The 19,371-nt window shown below is 38.4% G+C and overlaps 1 protein-coding gene across 1 annotated transcript in view; it reads left to right on the top strand.

Moving 5' to 3' along the window:
* Window positions 1–19,371, top strand: part of LOC126386622 (transcriptional regulator ATRX-like) — a 30,302-nt gene that overhangs the window by 7,882 nt on the left and 3,049 nt on the right. Inside the window, exons 8-29 of the mRNA XM_050039074.1 lie at window positions 1,132–1,199; window positions 1,305–3,100; window positions 4,305–4,365; window positions 8,985–9,139; window positions 9,325–9,504; window positions 9,585–9,693; window positions 10,497–10,587; window positions 10,703–10,873; window positions 11,123–11,267; window positions 12,479–12,588; window positions 12,784–12,927; window positions 13,059–13,236; window positions 13,363–13,500; window positions 15,288–15,463; window positions 15,551–15,668; window positions 17,250–17,380; window positions 17,477–17,547; window positions 17,882–17,976; window positions 18,061–18,217; window positions 18,305–18,396; window positions 18,491–18,596; window positions 18,724–18,901. Of these exons, the coding sequence (XP_049895031.1) occupies window positions 1,132–1,199; window positions 1,305–3,100; window positions 4,305–4,365; window positions 8,985–9,139; window positions 9,325–9,504; window positions 9,585–9,693; window positions 10,497–10,587; window positions 10,703–10,873; window positions 11,123–11,267; window positions 12,479–12,588; window positions 12,784–12,927; window positions 13,059–13,236; window positions 13,363–13,500; window positions 15,288–15,463; window positions 15,551–15,668; window positions 17,250–17,380; window positions 17,477–17,547; window positions 17,882–17,976; window positions 18,061–18,217; window positions 18,305–18,396; window positions 18,491–18,596; window positions 18,724–18,901 (4,470 nt within the window). The remainder of the gene's footprint in view (window positions 1–1,131; window positions 1,200–1,304; window positions 3,101–4,304; window positions 4,366–8,984; window positions 9,140–9,324; window positions 9,505–9,584; window positions 9,694–10,496; window positions 10,588–10,702; window positions 10,874–11,122; window positions 11,268–12,478; window positions 12,589–12,783; window positions 12,928–13,058; window positions 13,237–13,362; window positions 13,501–15,287; window positions 15,464–15,550; window positions 15,669–17,249; window positions 17,381–17,476; window positions 17,548–17,881; window positions 17,977–18,060; window positions 18,218–18,304; window positions 18,397–18,490; window positions 18,597–18,723; window positions 18,902–19,371) is intronic.

Here is a 19,371-nt window from a genome sequence, read left to right as displayed (position 1 = left end):
ATTTAAAAACTGCATTTTGTGTTTACTTGTGTTATCTTTGACTAATGTTTAAATTTGTTTGATGATCTGAAACATTTAAGTGTGGAAAACATGTAAAAAAGTAAGAAATCAGGAAGGGGGAAAACACTTTTTCACACCACTGTATATATATATATATATATATATATATATATATATATACTGTCACCATTACATAGTTGTAAAAACTGGAGTTTACAGGAAATAGTCAAAATCAAAGTGACAGTAATGCTAAGGAGATGTTTAAGAGCCTCAGGCCTTTTTACTCTTAAGAAGTCTCCACTCATTTTCTGTGGAGCAGCGCATAATTTGTCCTGTTAATGACATCACTACTTTTGTAGTCCCATTTGCTTTTGGTGTTTCATGCTGACAAGTACTGATATAAAGAATGGGTCAAAGTGCAGACTAACTGGATTCTGGACTTAAGAGAAATCTGAGACATACAACTATATAAAACAGTTAAAACATGCAAAAAATACTCCTTCATGAGTGCTGAATGAAACCTAACAAGACTGTTCCAGTTTTGTGTATTCAAATGTCCTGACACTGTAGCCTTTGTTCTTCCCTGTAATAAAGCATTTATAAGATGATTTAAATGGAAACCACTTAAGAAGAATGTTGTATGTCTACGTTTCTTTTAAAGTTGTTTACTGAAAATTGTACTTGGTTTTAAATCAAATTTTAGTCTTTTTTTTTTTTTTGGGGGGAGCAAGATTTAGTCAGTGAATTCAGTTTTAATTTTAGTCTTGTTGTAGTCAATGTTTTAGTAATAATTTTCTTCGACAATTTAATGGTCAAACGTGCATTGATAGAACCTGGTTAAACCAAACCCTGCAAAATTGTGTAATGTATGTATAAAACAATCCAAACCGCAGTCCTTGTGAGACATGTTTTTGCTAGAAACATTTATGTATTTCAAGGTAATAATTCAATTGAGCGATCAGAAATATTTAATCATTGTTAACAAGAATATACACAGTAATTAACACATTTATGATCTTTCTTATGGGATTTAGAGTACATTTTTAGTGTTTATAAAATTCCTTGCATGTTTCTAATACACTTTTTGTCCAAGCTGTCTGTAACATTTCCATTAAATTTTTTTTTTTTCAGTCTTGCTACAAGTATTACCTTAGTGATGACATCAGCAAAGATGGAGATGGAATGGACGAGCAGTGCAGGTAGGATTTGTTGTATTTGATGTTTTAACCAACACATAAACATTGTCTGTAACTTACTTTCTACTGAGCTTTAATCAACTGCATTTCTTATTTTCCCTAATGCAGATGGTGTGCTGAAGGAGGCAACTTGATTTGTTGCGACTACTGTAGTAATGCCTTCTGCAAGAAGTGTATTCTAAGAAATTTGGGAAGGAAGGAGCTGTCTGGTATCTTGGAAAGCAAATGGTACTGCTATGTATGTAGCCCGGAGCCCCTTTTTGACCTGGTGATGGCCTGTGACAGTGTCCTCGAGAACATGGAGAGTCTGTGGTATCACCAGCGTAAAAGAAACCGAGTAGAGCCGGAGAAATCTGAACTTTACCACATCATGCCACACTTACCACAAACCATTCCTTTGGATAAATGGGATCACACTGGTATGGATGGTAATGTGGTGTTCAACTACAACACACTGCATATTTCCAAGGATGTAACCAAAAAGGCCAAACATTTAGTGGACTCTGCAAACATTCTAAACAGAACATTTGTCAATTTCATTCATACTGTGACAAGGAACAAACAAACACCTGCTTCTCGCAAACTGTATCTGAACTCTTTTTTGTCAGTAGTCAAAGGTTTGCGAAAATCACTTTCAGCTCTCGAGGATAGCCTTAAGGAAGAATTCAGTGACTTGGATGTCTTGAGCTTTTGGGAAAAGTTCTTTAGTGATGACTTGAATGCACAACCTGTCACAGAAGCAGACACAGAGCCAGATATGTCTGATGAAAGATGCTTGAGGGACCTACAGAAATTGGCAGCTGAACACCTGGAAGATTATGATTCTGACTCCAAGGGCAACTCAGATGGGAGAACTGCACATGCCTGCCCTGGGGAGGCCAGGGATTCAGATCCACGTAAAGCCAGACAAAGGGCAAAAAAGATTGGCTTGAAGCCTTCTGAAAACTCGGTCAGCATGACAAAAAAACTAGTGGTAAAACTTACGCCAGTGCCAATGGAGCAGGGGCAATCCCCTGATGCCCCGAAGATGGAGGAGGACATGCAGATGGATGATAAGAAGTCAGAGGGAGAGGATGTACCAGAAGATGAAGAGACAGGTGTTGTAAGTGCTACAGCTGACAGCAAAATGAGCAATGACAACTCTAGTGCATCATTACACCTTGAAGAGGAACAAGGCAATAGACGATCTCCTCGCGTGAAGACAACACCTTTGCGTCGACAAAGTGATGTCAAGGGCAAAACATCTCTTTCAGCAGCAGACAGTGAGAGTGACTCTGACCCTGATGAAACCTCCAGCACAGTGCTAGCCAAAAATACTGAAGAAGAGAGCAGAGCAAGAGACGACTCTGACTCAGATGAAGTCCCTGTAGCTCTGCTGGAGCGAGCAGCTTTGACACATAGCTCTGATGAACCTCAGAGTGACGAGAATGGTGGAAATGCATCAGCCAAGGTCGCCAAGAAATGTCTCTTTTGGCTGACTAAGAACACCCCAATGTCACCGGAGAAGATGCGTCGCAAACGCAAGATGCTGGACTGTTCCCCCGAGTCTGATTCAAGTAACAGAAGAGTAAAAGCTCGAAGGGAAAGCGCGACAGATTCTTCTAGTGATGATCAAGATGACTCGCAGAAGAAAATACAACACTTGAATACGTTGAGGCCAATAGGGAAATCACACCTCGTCAAAAGAGAGGATGAAGGTGTGGCTGGACAGCAGGTTAGGATACAGGCTGCAAAGTCTAAGGCTAAATCTGGTCAGAAAGCAATGGAATCGTCATCCTCATCAAGCGAAGATGAAGATGAAGATGATGATGACGACTCTGGGAGTGATGGAAGTGATCAGAAGATGAAACCAATCACTGAAGATGTGGCCTTATTGGGGGCAGCACCATACCACCAATCATCGGGTAAGTCTTATATTTATTATTATATATCTACATCTACAGCATATCTTGTCAGTGCTTTTTAGATGTAGATTGCTGGTTTGCCTTATTACTGGTGGAAAGCTAAGTGGCTAATGCTAGCAAGTCACTTTAAAGGGTACTGACCGAATTACATCAGCACTACCAAGTACTGATTCATGTTAAATTCAGTGGTGCCACATGTCGATACCCGAGAGCACCGGGTTTAGACAAGACGGAAGTGCCAGCCTTGTAGCTCCAAGGCTGGCAACAGAGCTCCATGGAGCTGCTGGGCTCAACTTCAAACAGGAGGTGTAAGCAGAATTGCGTTATAGTGTACTACATTACCCCTGCAGCTTGTTCAGTAATAACGTTTTTGTTATTACAGAGAAAATAAAATACCTTAAAGGGGTACCATTGTGTACCTGTACCAAATTCCAGGTACCTAAACTGGTACTAGTGTTGGTTCAAATGTGAACGGTACCCAACCCTAATGCTTGCTCCTAGGCCCCACTGGATTTACTGGATCGTGACATGCTATTACCATTTTAAACGTTAGCCTTTGCTAATAAGTGCTAGCTGTATGTTGTCCACTCAAGATGAAAATCAACTTGTAAGCAATTATTTCAGAATCTTAATAATACATACAGCGCACACACGGCTCCTCACGGCTCTTTAGGTCTTTACTATTAAAGGTTTTTTTTTTTCAAATGTGATTTTTTTTTATTGAAGCATTTTGAAAATTCTGAAACAATTTGGGGCCATAGCTTTATTTTCCATGATGTAAACTAGTAGACAAACATGATGAACTTCCCCATACCTGCACAGAGACAGACATTACAAAACCAAAAAATAAACAGCGTAGTAATAAGTAAATAAGTAAAATTAGAGTGAAGTGGGGTGTGTTGGGGTGGTTGGATTAAGTTAGAAATAATTACGCCACTTTAGTTCCATTCATCTGGGGATTGACTATTTAGGATTTTGAGCAGACAGATGTGATATTGGAATTTAAAGATGCACAATAGTTTGGATGCGTTCATTTTATAGAGTTATTACTTTAGGGGCTGTTATTATGTCACTAGTTTCACCTGTGCTTTTCAAGTTATGGCAAGTCAAAGTGTCTCTTGAAATGTCGGTATAATGCAGCTTGTGCCATTTTTCTGCCAAAACAACACAGCAGCTTATGTCTCTAATTTTTGTTTTTTTGTAGGAGATGAGGAGCAGTCTGGGCCCTCGTGGGCAGCAGAAGATGATGATGATCCAGAAAATAGGTATGGTTCTAAAAGCCCGGATGTAGAGTTTGTAAAACACCCTACGTGTGGAGGAAAGGCTGCAACTTCGAAACCCAAACTCTGCGCAAAAGATAGAAAAACTAATGTCATTAAGACTCGGTTGCAGTCTATTCAAACACGACCAAAACGTAGCTGCAGCAGAACCTCAGCAATCAAATACCCATTGTAGAGGTACACTGTGAAGCACATGGACCACATAATGATACACTGAGACTGAACCTGCCTAGAACAAGCTTGTGATTGATAAGCAACATACTCTGCTTGTCTGTTTTATTTAGTGTGCAACCCAGTATACATGTAAATGCTAGAGATACATTTTACCTACATTTTTCATCATTAATAATATATCTTATTCCATACTTGTTTTATTTGCCCGATGTTCTATGCTGATACAAAAGGGGAATAATTTACTGTTGACCCACTTTACACTTGAAGAGGTCTGAGCATACATTTGAACAATGAATGAAACTTAATTTGCCTTACAGCTCAACCTGTTTTCAATGAAAGTATTTGAACATAAAAAAGTTTTGAACTTCGGTCTATTCTTCTGTTAATATAGAATGCACAAAGAGCTTTTGTCCTCAATCGAGCAGCACTTTTAATATAAGTGAATGGAGTATTGTTATTTACAGGTATTAAGTATTAAGTTTGAAAGATGCCTGCCATATTATCTGCACACATTTACATTTAAGTTTTTTTTTTTTGTTTTTTTTTAAACAACCGAAAGTTGTTTGCGTGCATAAAACATAAACCTTGAAAACCATCGTTTTGATATTCTGCTCTAAGATTTACCCATAATGGGTCACAGTTAAGGTATGACGATTTCATTTTGCCTTAATTATGATAAGATGGTAAGGTTGTTGTTTAAGATGTCCGATTTTAAGTACTGGCTCTGTAAATGTACTTTAGCTTTATGTTATTCAGTGTCTGAGTTATTTTAAGCACAAAAGTTTGATTTCCTTCTGTTCCCTTGTTAATTTTGGCCACAAAAAATATATTCTCCTACCACACTTGACTTGAGTTTTACTGATGGATGCATTTTACATTTTTGGGCTTGGGTTTCATGCCAGTGTTGATGCATTTGTTACAGGGCTACTCTCACTGTCTAGCTGGCACAAATTGTAAAAAATGTAAGCCTAGAAAATGTTTGTGGTAATAAATACCCAGAGCCTCACCCAAAACACCCTTAACTTTTTTTAATTGTTCAAAAATTCCGCTGATGTTGAGTTTTATAAAATGCAAATCGAGGAAGACAACGTTAACAGCTAATTGCAGTGAATACAATTTGTGTGCATTTCAACTGACAGCCCTTATTTGATTGTGAAATGCTGTTTTGCAGTGTTATATTTAAAGTATCAACATCAGGGCTCTACCATGATGACTAATACTTTTTATTTTGACATAATACTCCTGGTATGCAGTCTCTCTTCTTTATAAACCAGTTCACATGCAAACTACCAGCTCCGGTGTTGAACTTTTGAAAAAGTTTATTACTGCACTTCCAAAAACTACAAGTAACAGTCCCACTGGGCCAGTGACACTCCCTCAGTCACACCTGGTAATAGTAGTAGTTCAGAGCAAACGTGACAGCAGATTGAGACTCACTGGATGCCTTGAGTACTCATTTGTACCATTGAATTTTGTCAGAGCATGTATCTGACACATTCAGCATATTACTGGCTTCACTGACTATGTCAAGAGTCCAGATGATATTAGCTGTTCTAAACACCTGGGCTTTGATGGGTGAAGCTGTTTTGCTTTCCTGTCAATCAGTGATATTTACTGGTATCATCATATTGCTGCTAATACTCCCTTTACACACTTGTGCAGCACTGACTTAAGGTCTTGTCTGTTAAAATATTTGAAATACAGAAACACCTGGTCAGTGTGCTGTTGGACCTTGGGAACCGCTAGTTTTGTATATATGAAATATGCTATGGTAGTGATAAGAGGCCTGAGATTATTTCAGGTGTCCCCTACCAAAAATACTTTTCTATTTGTAGATTTCAGAGACTATCATTTTGTTACTATCATTCTGACAGTGCTGCTCTTACACAGATTCTCTTAAAAGGTAGGCTTGAGATATCCGTCTGAGATTTCTGACACCCCAGTGCAAAGGAGGTGAATGAAATTTTGTTATTGCTGCTCAGGGCCAAGCCCGAAACAGCGCAGGGTTTGTGCAGAGTTTTTGCAGTCGAAAGTGGAGGTCATGTGATGTACTCTGACCTAGAAAGACTATTTCCTATGCATAACTTTTCAAAAGATGCAATTGTAAAACACATATGTTCAGAAATTACTTTTTCTATTTCAGTTTGGCCATTTCTGCTGTCGGAGTAATGAAACATTTTTTTTGCCATTCATGTATGTGGGCAGTTGTCCAGCTCGGCCAGAGAAAGGCTCAGTGTGTGTGTGAGTGAGTGTGAGAGAAATGTGCCCAGTAAGCAGCTCTAATTGGAAAGAATGGGCACCATCATGGAACACTGTATCCGGTTCTTATAATGCATCCATGCTCAAAGCACTGAGGAATGACGATTGAAAAAACTTTTCCAGAGACAATGTCCTGGTTATTCAAAATAATTTACAGACTCACTGTCAACAGTGTTCACGGGAACAGTACCAGTGTTTTAGTGTGTTTTACCCCACTTTCTATACACAGAGTATACATTACTGCTGACCATTTTCTAAAGCATAGTGTAGCTGTTCAAAGTCCATGAATCTATTCTTATTTATGCGTACTTTACTCAAACTCGCAAAGACTAAAGACCCGCTTGACAGGTGAACCAGCTGTCGCGTTTTTCTGAAGTAATGCAGATAAAAAACAATTTGTGTTAAAAAGCCTTACAGGTCAGTGCTTTCAGATGTTAATGGGAACGTTGTATATCTGAGAATTGAGAGTGGGCTGTGAAACAACAACCATTAAAATGCAAGAAGCGACCAAATTCCCATTCTGCCTTTAATGACATCCATGTTTGTTTCTCATGTTTTTTTTCCAGGTCGGATTTCCTGACAGCACATCAGTGAAAGCAGTGCTGTTAGGCAACACTCGCTTAAATCTGGGATATTGTAGCCTCCGATCGGCACCAACCCGATTTTTTTTTTTAATTGTTTTTTTTTTTTTTTTTAACAAAAGTCTGTTTTCAGCAGTAGTGATAGCACAAGTTTATCTTTAGAAAAAATGGTCAGCAGAAATGTAAAGTTTACATTGTTTATAGTTAGTGGGCTGAAACTTGAGAAGTACTGTGTTATTTCATTGAAATCCACACAGCATGCGATTACCATGTGTGGCAGTATGTCAAGTTTTCTTCAGTGTTTTTCTGTTGGGCCTTTTCCCCAGCTGAAACATGTCAAATGATATCCAGGGCTCTGGCCTTTTAGTGCTGCTGTCATCTGGCATTGCTATACTGTAATACATCTTTTACAATACGGACGTTGGCTTTAATGTTAGTTACAGTTATCCTATCCCTGGTGACCTGTGTTGACAACCACCCTTTGAGATCAGGATCATATATGTGCATGCGATGCAGGTTGCTTGGTTGACAGTTAACTAGAGAGGAGACGAACTTGAGCCGGACCCATGTCAGCTGTTTGACCCTCGGTTATCATGTGTAATCAGCCTTGTGTTGGAAATGCACATTGAACGCAGGTAGATGTAAAAGGGGTTTAAGAGTGTAACTCCATTTACTGTTGAGTGGTCAGGACACAATATGGTATTGAAACCATAAACTTTTTACACTTTTAAAACACGTTTATCATGAACTGTGCAAAATGTTCTCATTTTTTAAAACTATGCTCCACTGAAGAATAAAGTGGTTAAAAATAGTTGAAATAATGTTTTAATTTATGTACAAACTCTCTCAGTAATATGGTGTTTTTTTGTGTCCCACATGTTTTTCCTCCGTCTTTAACACAGAATTAATTGGTTGTTAGTACCAGGGGAGCATGCCACCTTCTAGTCAGCTCTCTGTTTGTGTTCAAAAAGCCCGTAGCAGTGTCAACTGTGAGCTGTCATTATTGGACGAATTAGAGATCAACGTTAATTTTATTTTCATATGGGGAAAAAAAACCCTGACAAATGTATGTGTCAGACTCGAGGGCAAAACATGTAGAAATTAAGTTGGAAGTATTTCTTCCCTTTCCCAAAGGAGAACAAACGAAGAATATGTCTTTCTGTTTTCTCTGTGAAAAATACTTGTTGTAATAAATTCTTACTCTTAAAAATGTCTCTGCATCATTTTTCTTTTTTTCTGCTATTATTTGAAATGTATATCTTCCAGGGTTTTGGTAATTAACTGATGGTTTTTGACTTGACCAGCACAGATTTATATTGGCACATCAGGTCAAGACTATTATTGGCACGTAATGTGGATTGAACGAACAAAGGTGACTCATTAAGAACATCTGATCAGATTGATAGTTAATTTGTCAGCGTTTGGCACATAAGCAGTATTTAAAATGATTTTGTCAAATATTGAAGTCCAGCTGTTAATACACTTGATTGTGATTTTGCCTTAAAGTACAACATTATCCAGTTGAAGACTATGTCAGTGATCATGAAATGAACTTCAGGTACCTTTTCCCTCTTTGTCTACTTTTGAAAGAATCGCTAAGAAAATGCTATTGGCCCAAATCAAAGCCAACTACTCCTCGGGCGATGATATCTCTTCGGATGAGGAGACGCAGGAGGATGATTCTGTGTCGGAGGAAGACAACGAGGTCAAACAAGGCAATGATGATAATGAAACAGATGAAAATGGTAAGTAGTTTTTGCTTTCTGCGTGTGTTTTATAAGCACAAGTATTCTTTCAGTTTTTATCCCATTGAACAATAGAATAATTAGTGCATTACAATCAAATTCATGACTAGAAAGTTCCCATATAAAGATTTCTTTTTGTGGGTTATACAAAGGGTAATGATGATAGTATATATCTGCTGCCGCAGGCGGAGACTTGACTTCACAATCAACTGACGGCACATCTGATGAGCCCAACCCCAGTAGGCACCATCTTCTCCGCCATAAACTAACCTTAGATGAGGCAGTGCCAAATGACATGGCAGCAGCAGAGAGTGATGCAGGAAAGGAGGAGAAAAAGCGAAGACCCAGCAGGAATCAGCTGAGTTGTAAGGAAACCTAATATTTGCAGCTGTCTGAACAGGAAGTACTGACTTTGCTCTAACATCTGATTTTGATTTCTGTCAAGCTGATAGTGAAAGTGATGGTGACAGTAACGAGATAGAGCCAGAAGATTGTGGGATGAGTGAGGAGCTGAGTCAGTCAGAGGATGAGACCGATGAAGCCAGAATCAAAAGGTACATTCAAAAACAAAACCGTAAAAGATAAAAATGTTCTGATTTTAAATTTCAGTTTGTGTTTTACCTGTAAAAATGAATCATTGCACCCTTCAAAGCTATTAACTTTTGCTGAAAATAACAAATGCTAAAATGTTAGGAGCAGCACAGTATGGTACAAAGTCAGCAAACTGACCAGGTTAACTTCAACATTTGAGTATTGTTTGCCCTCACACTCAATACAGAGAGTGTACCCAACATCATAGACACCTGGATATTATAGAGGAATACAATCAAATAGAAATGCGATTCAGTAAAACAACATTTGCACATCGTATAATCGTTTAGTAATTACGGTAAAATCTATTTATATAGCACCTTTAATATTCTATGATTTGATCACTTGTTGTGTATGTAATTCATTGAGCTGTGTGGCAAAAAGGTACCATGCTTCTCACCAGAAGGTTGTGTAGTAGAATTATAAAGTAGCATCTAAGTTGAGAACAAATACCTTTAAAAACTTTAAAAACCTTTATTTATAGAGCACATTTCATACAAGAAATGCAAAGAAATACTCTACACTGACTGAGCAGCTCAGTGCAGGTTCCTGTAAAAGAAGCCAAGAGCATTAACAATCGAGAAATGATGAAACAACTGGTACATATCAAGCACAGCCCAGAATTTTATTTACGAAAACAGACTTACTTTGAAGCACAATTTTACGCTGAATATTTAACTTCGTATTGCTGCATGAAAAAAAAAAAAACATGTATTATGTACTTATTTGATTTTAATATCTGATTCTCTCCTCTCTTTATCTCCAGTTTATCCAGTAAAGTGAAGGAGACACCTCGTAGTTACGAACAGAATATACAAGTTCCCTGCATTTGGTTGTCTGATTCCAACAGTGAAAAGGTAGCAGCTGATGTTATAACTAATTGGTTTATCATTCTTATCTGTATCTGCTGTATCAGTTGGCTTTGGTGTCTGATGGTCATATTGCTCATTGGATCTTTCTGTATTTGAGCAGAGTGATAAAGAGGATACAGACAGCGACAATAAAGGCACTCCCAAAGGACGCAAAAAGATCCGAAAAATCATTGAAGATGTGAATCTCCGTGCTGAGACTCAGAACGCCCTCAGAGAAGAGGAGGAAAGGTGCAAACGTTTGGCAAATAGAGAACAACAGGACAGGAGAGAGGTACTGCATACACAGCAGGTCAAACAGATATTAAACTTCACTGTGTCTATGACCAGTGGATATTAACAGCAGTTTGATTTCTGCAGTAGGGCTTGCTCATAAGATGCTTTACCCCTGCTGACAAATGACAACAAACAGTACATGAAAGTTGTGTTGCCGACAGTAGCACTTTTTTAGGATGTGTTATTAGTTTTGGGGTTTTCCAAGGGGAGGAAACACAAAATGCTGACTTTATGGCTTTTTTGCCAGATAATTGTTATCGAAGATGAGCTGTCTCAGGTGCCGTGCTCCATCACCACCAAGCTGGTCCTGGATCAGGATGAGGAGACCAAGATGCCTCTTGTTCAGGTGCACAGGAACCTGGTGACGAAACTGAAGCCTCACCAGGTGGACGGTTAGTTTGTGCTCTCTTTTTACTCACAGTGAGGAAGACATGGCTGTACCGTTATTTATTTATTTATTTAATTTATTTAAAAGGGACCATGTGCAGCTTAAAACATAAATGTCACCGTTGAATACCAGACTGTAGAGAAACAGCACAATAGCAAACAGAACAGAATACACAGACAATACAAAGTTAGACAAAAAAAGAACACACAGGACACGCAACACAAAGCTTCTCAGAATGGCACATCACAAATGTACGCTAGTCAAAAATAAAAGCATGTCTGAAAAACCAAAAGTTAGAGTTCAAGGTCACTGAGTAAAGAGCTGAACAGTTTTTTAAGTTTTTAAGTTGGTTTTTAAAGTACTGATAGAGCTGCAGTTCCTCACATTGTCAGGCGGCGTATTCCACTGATTTTACAGAAAAAGACGATTGTCCAAATGTAGTGTGGTGAAATGGTTCGACACAGTCTCATATAGAGGATATTCTTGAGGGTCCAATAGAATTTACTGAGCGAGTACGCACAAAGTTACACAGTGGAGGAGGAGCAAAACCATTTGTATTTTATAAACTGGGCTCAAATTTGATAAGAATCTAAATTTCCTACAGTGGTGAATATGCGTTGTTTTTTGTCTTTACTTTTTAGGGTTTGTTTGAATAAATAATCAAGAGGTCTTCTGTTGGTTTTACTAGCCTGCCTCCAACATGTAATGCAGTAAGACAATTGGAAAGGATCATAGCATGCATAAATATTTTGGCTGCATCCAGAGAGAGTTTTCAATGTGTCTAGAATTTGCCTTTTTTTTCTTACATGTTTTTTAAAGTTCAAATTTGGATTCAGTATCACACCTAGATAATTAAAATCAGTGACTAAAGCAATCCTTTCACCTTTTGCCTTGTGAACATTTAGATTCAGACATGACTGTTCAAGCCAATTTGTGATCCAAGAAGTATCCATTATGCACTATACAGGCATGTTGTGGGCAGTAACAGCATTATTTGGATTTTACTTCTTCACACACTGTGTTTGACCTTCTTCAAATGAGTCAGTGAGATTTTCAATGAGGAAATTGTAACACACCAGGTGGTCTAGTCTGGATATAGACTTCAACACAAAGTCTGCAATAACAGTTCAAATTTACGCATCTTATGTGCATATTTTTTACAATGGAGAACTATGTTTGGGTGAAACTTACTTTATTCTCTTTATTCTCCAACAGGTGTTCAGTTTATTTGGGACAGTTGCTGTGAGTCTGTGAAGAAGGCCAACTCTTCTCCTGGATCAGGCTGTATACTGGCACACTGCATGGGCCTGGGAAAGACTTTGCAGGTGACACATATCCAACTCAAGTATTCCTCTTTGGTTTGATTTATCCTAAAGAAACGATTACACCAAATGTTTTTAAGTCGCTTTAGATATTGCCAGTTGCACAGAATCACAAAAGGCATCCTGAAAATAACATGATTTTTTTTGTTTGCTGTAAGTACATCACCCATGTTAAGCTATGCTTTTATGATTTTATAGGTGGTAACATTCCTCCACACGGTGCTGCTGTCAGAGAACCTGAAATTCAGAACAGCCCTGGTTGTGTGTCCACTGAACACTATCCTCAACTGGGTCAGCGAGTTCAAGAAATGGCAAAGCAGCTTGGGACAAGATAAAGTCAAAGTATGGCTGAAAAAAATTAAATGTGCAATACTTTTTGTGCTTCAGATGCTTTATGTCGCACACTTTGCAGAGTGTGTACAAACACACATGTCCATATGAGGTTATTGTTCAGACACACAAATATGTTACAGGTTACAGAACTGGCTACAATAAAGTATCCTCCACAACGGCTGAGGGCTCTGCAGAGCTGGCAGAGAGATGGAGGTGTGATGATAATGGGGTATGAAATGTACCGCATCTTGTCACTCGCCCAGAAAAACAGTGATGAGGAGTGGAAGAAAGAGTTGAAGAGCATACTGGTGGATCCAGGTACAGTAATTTTGCAATGGTATGATAATGTTAAAATGTTTTATGTGTCATTGCTTCAGTCATTGAAACGATTTTTTTTTTTATCTTAAGCTGTTTTCTCTCCTGTTTTTTTTTTTTTTTTGTCAGGTCCAGATTTTGTGGTTTGTGACGAGGGACATATCCTCCGCAACGAAGCATCCAATATTTCCAAATCTATGAATGCCATCAAGACCCAACGAAGAGTGTTGCTGACTGGCACACCACTACAAAACAACCTGGTTGAGTGTAAGTCACCACTGTGTCATATTAAATATCACCATGAGATCACACTTTGTTTGAAGGGATGTCAAGTTTAATCCAAAGACAGATTTATGAGAGGTGTGATGTTTTGTTATCACTCCTGAATCCATGGATGACAACAGAGTAAACTACTGAAGTCCCCATTTCAAACAGGATGTACGGAAATGAGCAATGACACCGTCATCTGTCACAACACATTGAGCCTGATTATGCATTTACATTTCACTATCCTTTCTTACATTTTATATATATTGATATTTTATAGGTAGAGAGGGAAAATAAGCATTCAACATGTAAACAATTTTTTATCAAACATATTTCAAATGCAGTTATTCACATGAAATTTATGGCAGACATTGGTAATAACTCAATAAAACTACACTGATAGAGGAATTGTAACATTTTAATCCATAAAAAATGATGTACAATAAAATGAAACAACACAGGAAAAAAGTATTGAACACACTGAGTATTTTTTGGATCGTCGTCCTGCTGGCAGGTCCACCTGCGTCTCACCCTGACCATCCTGGTGGATGGCAACAGTTTTTTCTCAAGAAAATCCTGGCTGGCTCCATTAATCTTCCCTTTGGTAATTTGGATTCTGCTGGTACCATGAGAAGAGAAACAGCCTTATATTATGATGCTTCCACTTCCAAACTTCACTGTAGGTGTGGTATTTTTAAGATCATATGCAGAGCCATTCCTCCTTCAAACATGGGGCATCATATTGTTGCCCCAAAGCTTGTTTTAAGTTAACTGCACAAAATTTGGAGAAGCCTTTAGATAACTGGGAAAACATAGTGTGGTCAGACAAGACAAAAATCTAACCTGTCTGCAAATAGTTCAGTGTGTCATGTTTGAGGAAGAAACAACTCTGCATATAACCTTAAAAATACCACACCCACAGTGAAGTTTGGAGGTTGAAGCATCATGGCATGGGTCTGTTTCTCTTCTCATGGTACCTGTAAAATCCAAATTGTCAGAGGGAAGATTAATGGAGCCCTGTACTAAGACTTTCCTGTGAAGACTGTTGCCATCCACCAGGAGGGTGAGGATGAGACGCAGGTGGACCTGCCAGCAGGACGATAGAAAAAATACTGCAAAGGAGACTGTTAATTGGTTCCAGAGGAAGAACATAAAGGTGCTGGAATGGCCCAGCCAATCACAAGACTTGAACATTTGTGAAAGAAGCTGAAGATCAAGATTCACCAGCTGGCCCTCAGAATCTTCTGGATTTAAAGACTGTCTGTGTGAAAGAATGGACCAACATCCCATCTGAACACTATAAGAGATTGAGTTCTTCAAGCAGGAAGCATCTTGAAAGCTGGCATTCCAAACAAAGGCTTCTCCACCAATACATTTTTCCTGTGTTATTCCACTTAAGTGCACCTAACTTTTTTTAAGGATTGAAATGTTGAGATTTTTTTTATCTGTATAGTTTCATTGAGTTAATACCAATGTCTAGTGTAATGTGAAAAGCTACATTGAAGATATATTTTATGAAAAAATGTTGATGTGTTAAATACTTCCTCCACTGTATTATATATGTATATAGTACGAACAAAGCTACTTGAAATACATTACCCATTTTTTTTAATATTTCAAAAACACAAAATCAGATGTCACTGATGACCAAAACAGCAGTGCTATAACAAACCGTGCGTCATTGTTACATCTAAGTGAAGAAATTAGGTGTAGGCATGATGGTTTGACAGATATTTCATTTTGAAATGAAACTGTTCATATTGATACACCACATTTTGTTCCCACAGACCACTGCATGGTCAACTTCATCAAGACGAACCTACTGGGCTCACTGAACGAATTCCGAAACCGCTTCATCAACCCCATACAGAATGGCCAGTGTGCTGACTCCACATCAAAAGACGTCCGAATCATGAAGAGGCGAGCACATGTACTTTATGGAATGTTGGCTGGATGTGTGCAGGTAAATATATGAACATGTATATATGAACACATACAGTTTGATTTTATATTCTTGCTCTCACAATACTGTGTTCATCTTTTTTCCTAGAGAAGAGACTATTCAGAGTTGACCAATTTTCTACCTCCCAAACACGAGTATGTGCTGGCAGTCAGGATAACTCCACTGCAGTGTATGCTGTATCGCCACTACCTGGACCACGTCACTGGTAAGAATCTGTTTTTACATTGTTGCTGTAAAAAATGTAGATTTACAGTAATTACAGCTGCAGAAGAAACTAAATGTTAAGAAGAAAAGGGGAAATCACACCAATTTAAGTTTGCTATGATTTCCCCTGAGCAGGATTTAAAGGTCTAGTGTGTAGGATTTAGTGGCTTCAAATGGTAAGATCTGCAGATTGCAACCAACTGAAACTTCTTTCATGTGCCAAGTGTGTAGGAAAAATGTAGCCACCGATGTGAAAACTCACATGGCCCTAACTAATGCCAGTGTTGTCGGTTCTGGGTAACTGTAGAAATGACATGGTGATCTCTTTGGAAGAAGACCTGCTCTGTATGTAGATATAAATTGCTCATTGTAAATGCCTGATTTTACGAAAGCTTTTCTAAAAAAATGATGATGAATGTTGTGATTATTTTTTCTTTTCTTTTTTTTTTAGATTACAATTACTCAGGATGCGCATCATAATATAATGCATTTTCAGGGCCAATATTGGCATAAAATATTAAAAAAAAATCTTTTCTGGCCCAAAGTTTTTGTCAGAACTAGTCAGGAAGATTTAGATGACAGTTAAGTCCACAAGGATGAAGCTACAACAGGACAGGAAGTTACATTTCAGATGAGGCAGACACAGCAGTAGTGATAACATCAGATGAAAGATATCACTGCGTGCTCCGCAGCTTCACCGTCAGATGAGGGAGAGCCCTGCATGCTTTCACCAGCTTGGCAGCGTTCATGACACTTTGTAAAGTTAAAAAGCACCAACAGTTACTCAGTACAATAATCTGTGCTCTGAAGTGGTCTGTTAAATTTGGGTAAGCAGCAGTAGCAGCAGCATTAGTCTCATGATAAACAGAGGGAGTGAGCGGGGCAAAGAGGGGCTGATCGAATCAGTACGCTGCAACCAGCTCTACTGAAATGAGATTTACCTATGATGATTGGACACAATTGCAAGGTTGCACAGAATTCACAGGGAATAGGCTGAATGTGCATTAATTGTTGTGATCGCAACATTGAGAAATCCTGGTGGGATTGCATAGTTATGAATATATTATAAACCATTTCTGCCAATAGACGTGCTGGACCTTTAAGTTTTTTTTTTTTTTTTTTGGCTGTTCTGTGAAAACTGCACATTTACTGGTCAAGAGTGTTTTCATTATATGGTATTTATTTATTTATTTATTTATTTCAGAGCTCTAGTTTAGCCATAAGCTTTTATGTTCCAGTGTAAAATTATTATTTATCATTGTAACAAGTAGACTATTTTTTCCCCTATTTTGAAATTTCCTCATTGAAAAATATAGGGGGGGCGGGTGAGGTGCTTAATGCTTCAGAAACTGTTAGTATGTCTCCATGATAAGTTTTAGTCAAGATAAGCATGGCAGATGTGTGTCGTTCACTCATACTGTAACTTATCCAACTCACACTCACCTCACTTAATCATCCGTCAGTGAGAAAAGGAAGTTAAAGTCAGTAATGGCGTAGAAACCGCAAAACTAAGATTTCATTTAGATTTGGAGTTTCACAGATGTCCGACCGTCTGAAGTAGGTATATGGTTTTTTTTTCCAGTTATGGGCTCTGTGACGAACAGACAAAAGGGGAAGACTGGAGCAAACCTGTTCAAGGACTTCCAGGTGCTTGGCAAAATTTGGACTCATCCCTGGTGCCTTCAGCTCAACTACATCAGCAAAGAAAACAAGGTTCAAAAAATCTCCTTGAAGGCATGTTTATTTCTCACTTGTCAAACGTAAAGTGTATAATATGTTTATTAACACTGGCTTGGATTTTTATAACAGGGATATTTTGCAAGGAAGAAAAAAAAAGCAGCGGCTCTGCTGAAAGATGATGAACCCACTGTGAAGGAGAGGTAAGACCTACTGTGGTATGATAATCACATTCTGCTTTAACAAATCATAATCACCTCCTTTGTTTCTCAAAACAAACTTCTGCACATCTAGTCGATTATAAAGATAGTTAGGCTTTAGGACCTTTTATGTGCCTTTGAAAGCTTTGTTAAATTAGTTCAATTATGTATTCCTCTAATTTTAGAGTAATAACTTTGAACAACATGGGAGAGAAATAAAGAGGGGTATAGGTACTCACTGAAGCTTCACTCTGTTTCACCTAAACTGCAGTTATCAATGTTTTTGGATGTATATTTTATTGATATACTCGCTATACACATTCTTTGCCTAATGTAGTGGACTGAGACAGAATGAAGGACAAGAAGGGAATAACGATGACAGCAATGCAGCAGGTATTTCTGATGTGACCGGAGGCGTTCCAGCAGTGGAAGGTATTAAAGCTTCTGTGTTCACAAAGGCTGCGATCCTGTAGTTTGCACGCTAATTTAGTTTGACCTGTGTTATATTTTCTGTAGGAGAGAAAGCACCCATCAGCCTGAAGGCTCAGACTTTCAATGAGGACTGGTTCAAGAACCTGCTGTCTGAAGAGGACGCCAAAATCCTGGAGCACTCAGGGAAGATGGTGCTCTTGTTTGAGATTCTCAGGATGGCTGAAGATCTGGAAGATAAAGTGTATGTTTCTTTTCCAATGTGAAGCCAGTTTAAACACAGAAAGACTGCATGTTAAGATGTTGACTGGTCTTTTTGTGGCATTTTTAGGCTTGTGTTCAGTCAGTCCTTGATCTCATTAGACTTGATTGAGGATTTCCTCAAGGCTTTTCACAATGCCAGACACCCATCGTCAGCCAAAGGTATTCTGTTTATGGTAAACAAAATATTAATTTATTAGGATGTCCTCCTTAATGGTTCTTAACTTTTGATTTTTGTGCGTTGTTGTTCTGACAGTGGGCAGCTGGATTAAAAATGTTGATTACTATCGTCTCGATGGTTCCACCAGTGCTGTGTTGAGGAAGAAGTGGGCAGAAGAGTTCAATAACACTGCCAATGTTCGGTACAGATTACATGACTGTTATTTCAAGCTTTGTCTATTGATTCATCTGGAGTAAGATCAAGACAGAATTTTACAGTGTGATGACAAAGTTTCTCTTCTGATTGTATTTTATTGATCTTTATTTTAGCGGCCGATTGTTTCTCATCTCAACGAGAGCCGGCTCACTGGGCATCAACCTCGTTGCTGCTAACAGGGTCATCATCTTTGATGCCTCATGGAATCCCTCGTATGACATACAGAGCATATACAGGGTGTACCGCTTTGGTCAGCTGAAACAAGTGTTTGTGTACCGCTTCTTGGCTCAGGTACGCTCACTGGTCATCATCAATATCTAAAACATTAGTGTTCTGATAAACCTGATAGTAAAATGTGTTTAGTAATAACAGATGTTACCATGTAACAATATCACTGTAACATTTGATGTATAAAGTGCACACCAGGGGTATGTGATAGATGGTCTAAATTGAAGTCACATGAGCCGATGTGCATTCTAGTTTCAAAAGAGCTGATCCGTCTCTTTATAGTTTGTAGTGCACTTACTGTCAGGAATAGTTGCTTATTCATTAAGTAGGAATTTGCCCTGAATACAGCTGTCATCTATTGTGCAAAAATAAGCCAAGCAAGCAGAAATGTATCGTAGCATTGTGTGTTTGGGGCACAAAATGCAAGTCTTCTTGAGCTGCACTATGTGTACCTTAAATCAGATAAATTTGAGGTTCATAAAATGCTTAATTGATCCAAAGAACAGGAGTGAAGAAGTTCCCTCTGCTACATC

The sequence above is a fragment of the Epinephelus moara genome, chromosome 3 (genome assembly GCF_006386435.1).
Source record: "Epinephelus moara isolate mb chromosome 3, YSFRI_EMoa_1.0, whole genome shotgun sequence".
NCBI lineage: Eukaryota > Metazoa > Chordata > Actinopteri > Perciformes > Serranidae > Epinephelus > Epinephelus moara.
The sequence above is the reverse complement of the archived record's forward strand: the minus strand, read 5'-3'. Positions and strand labels throughout refer to the sequence as shown.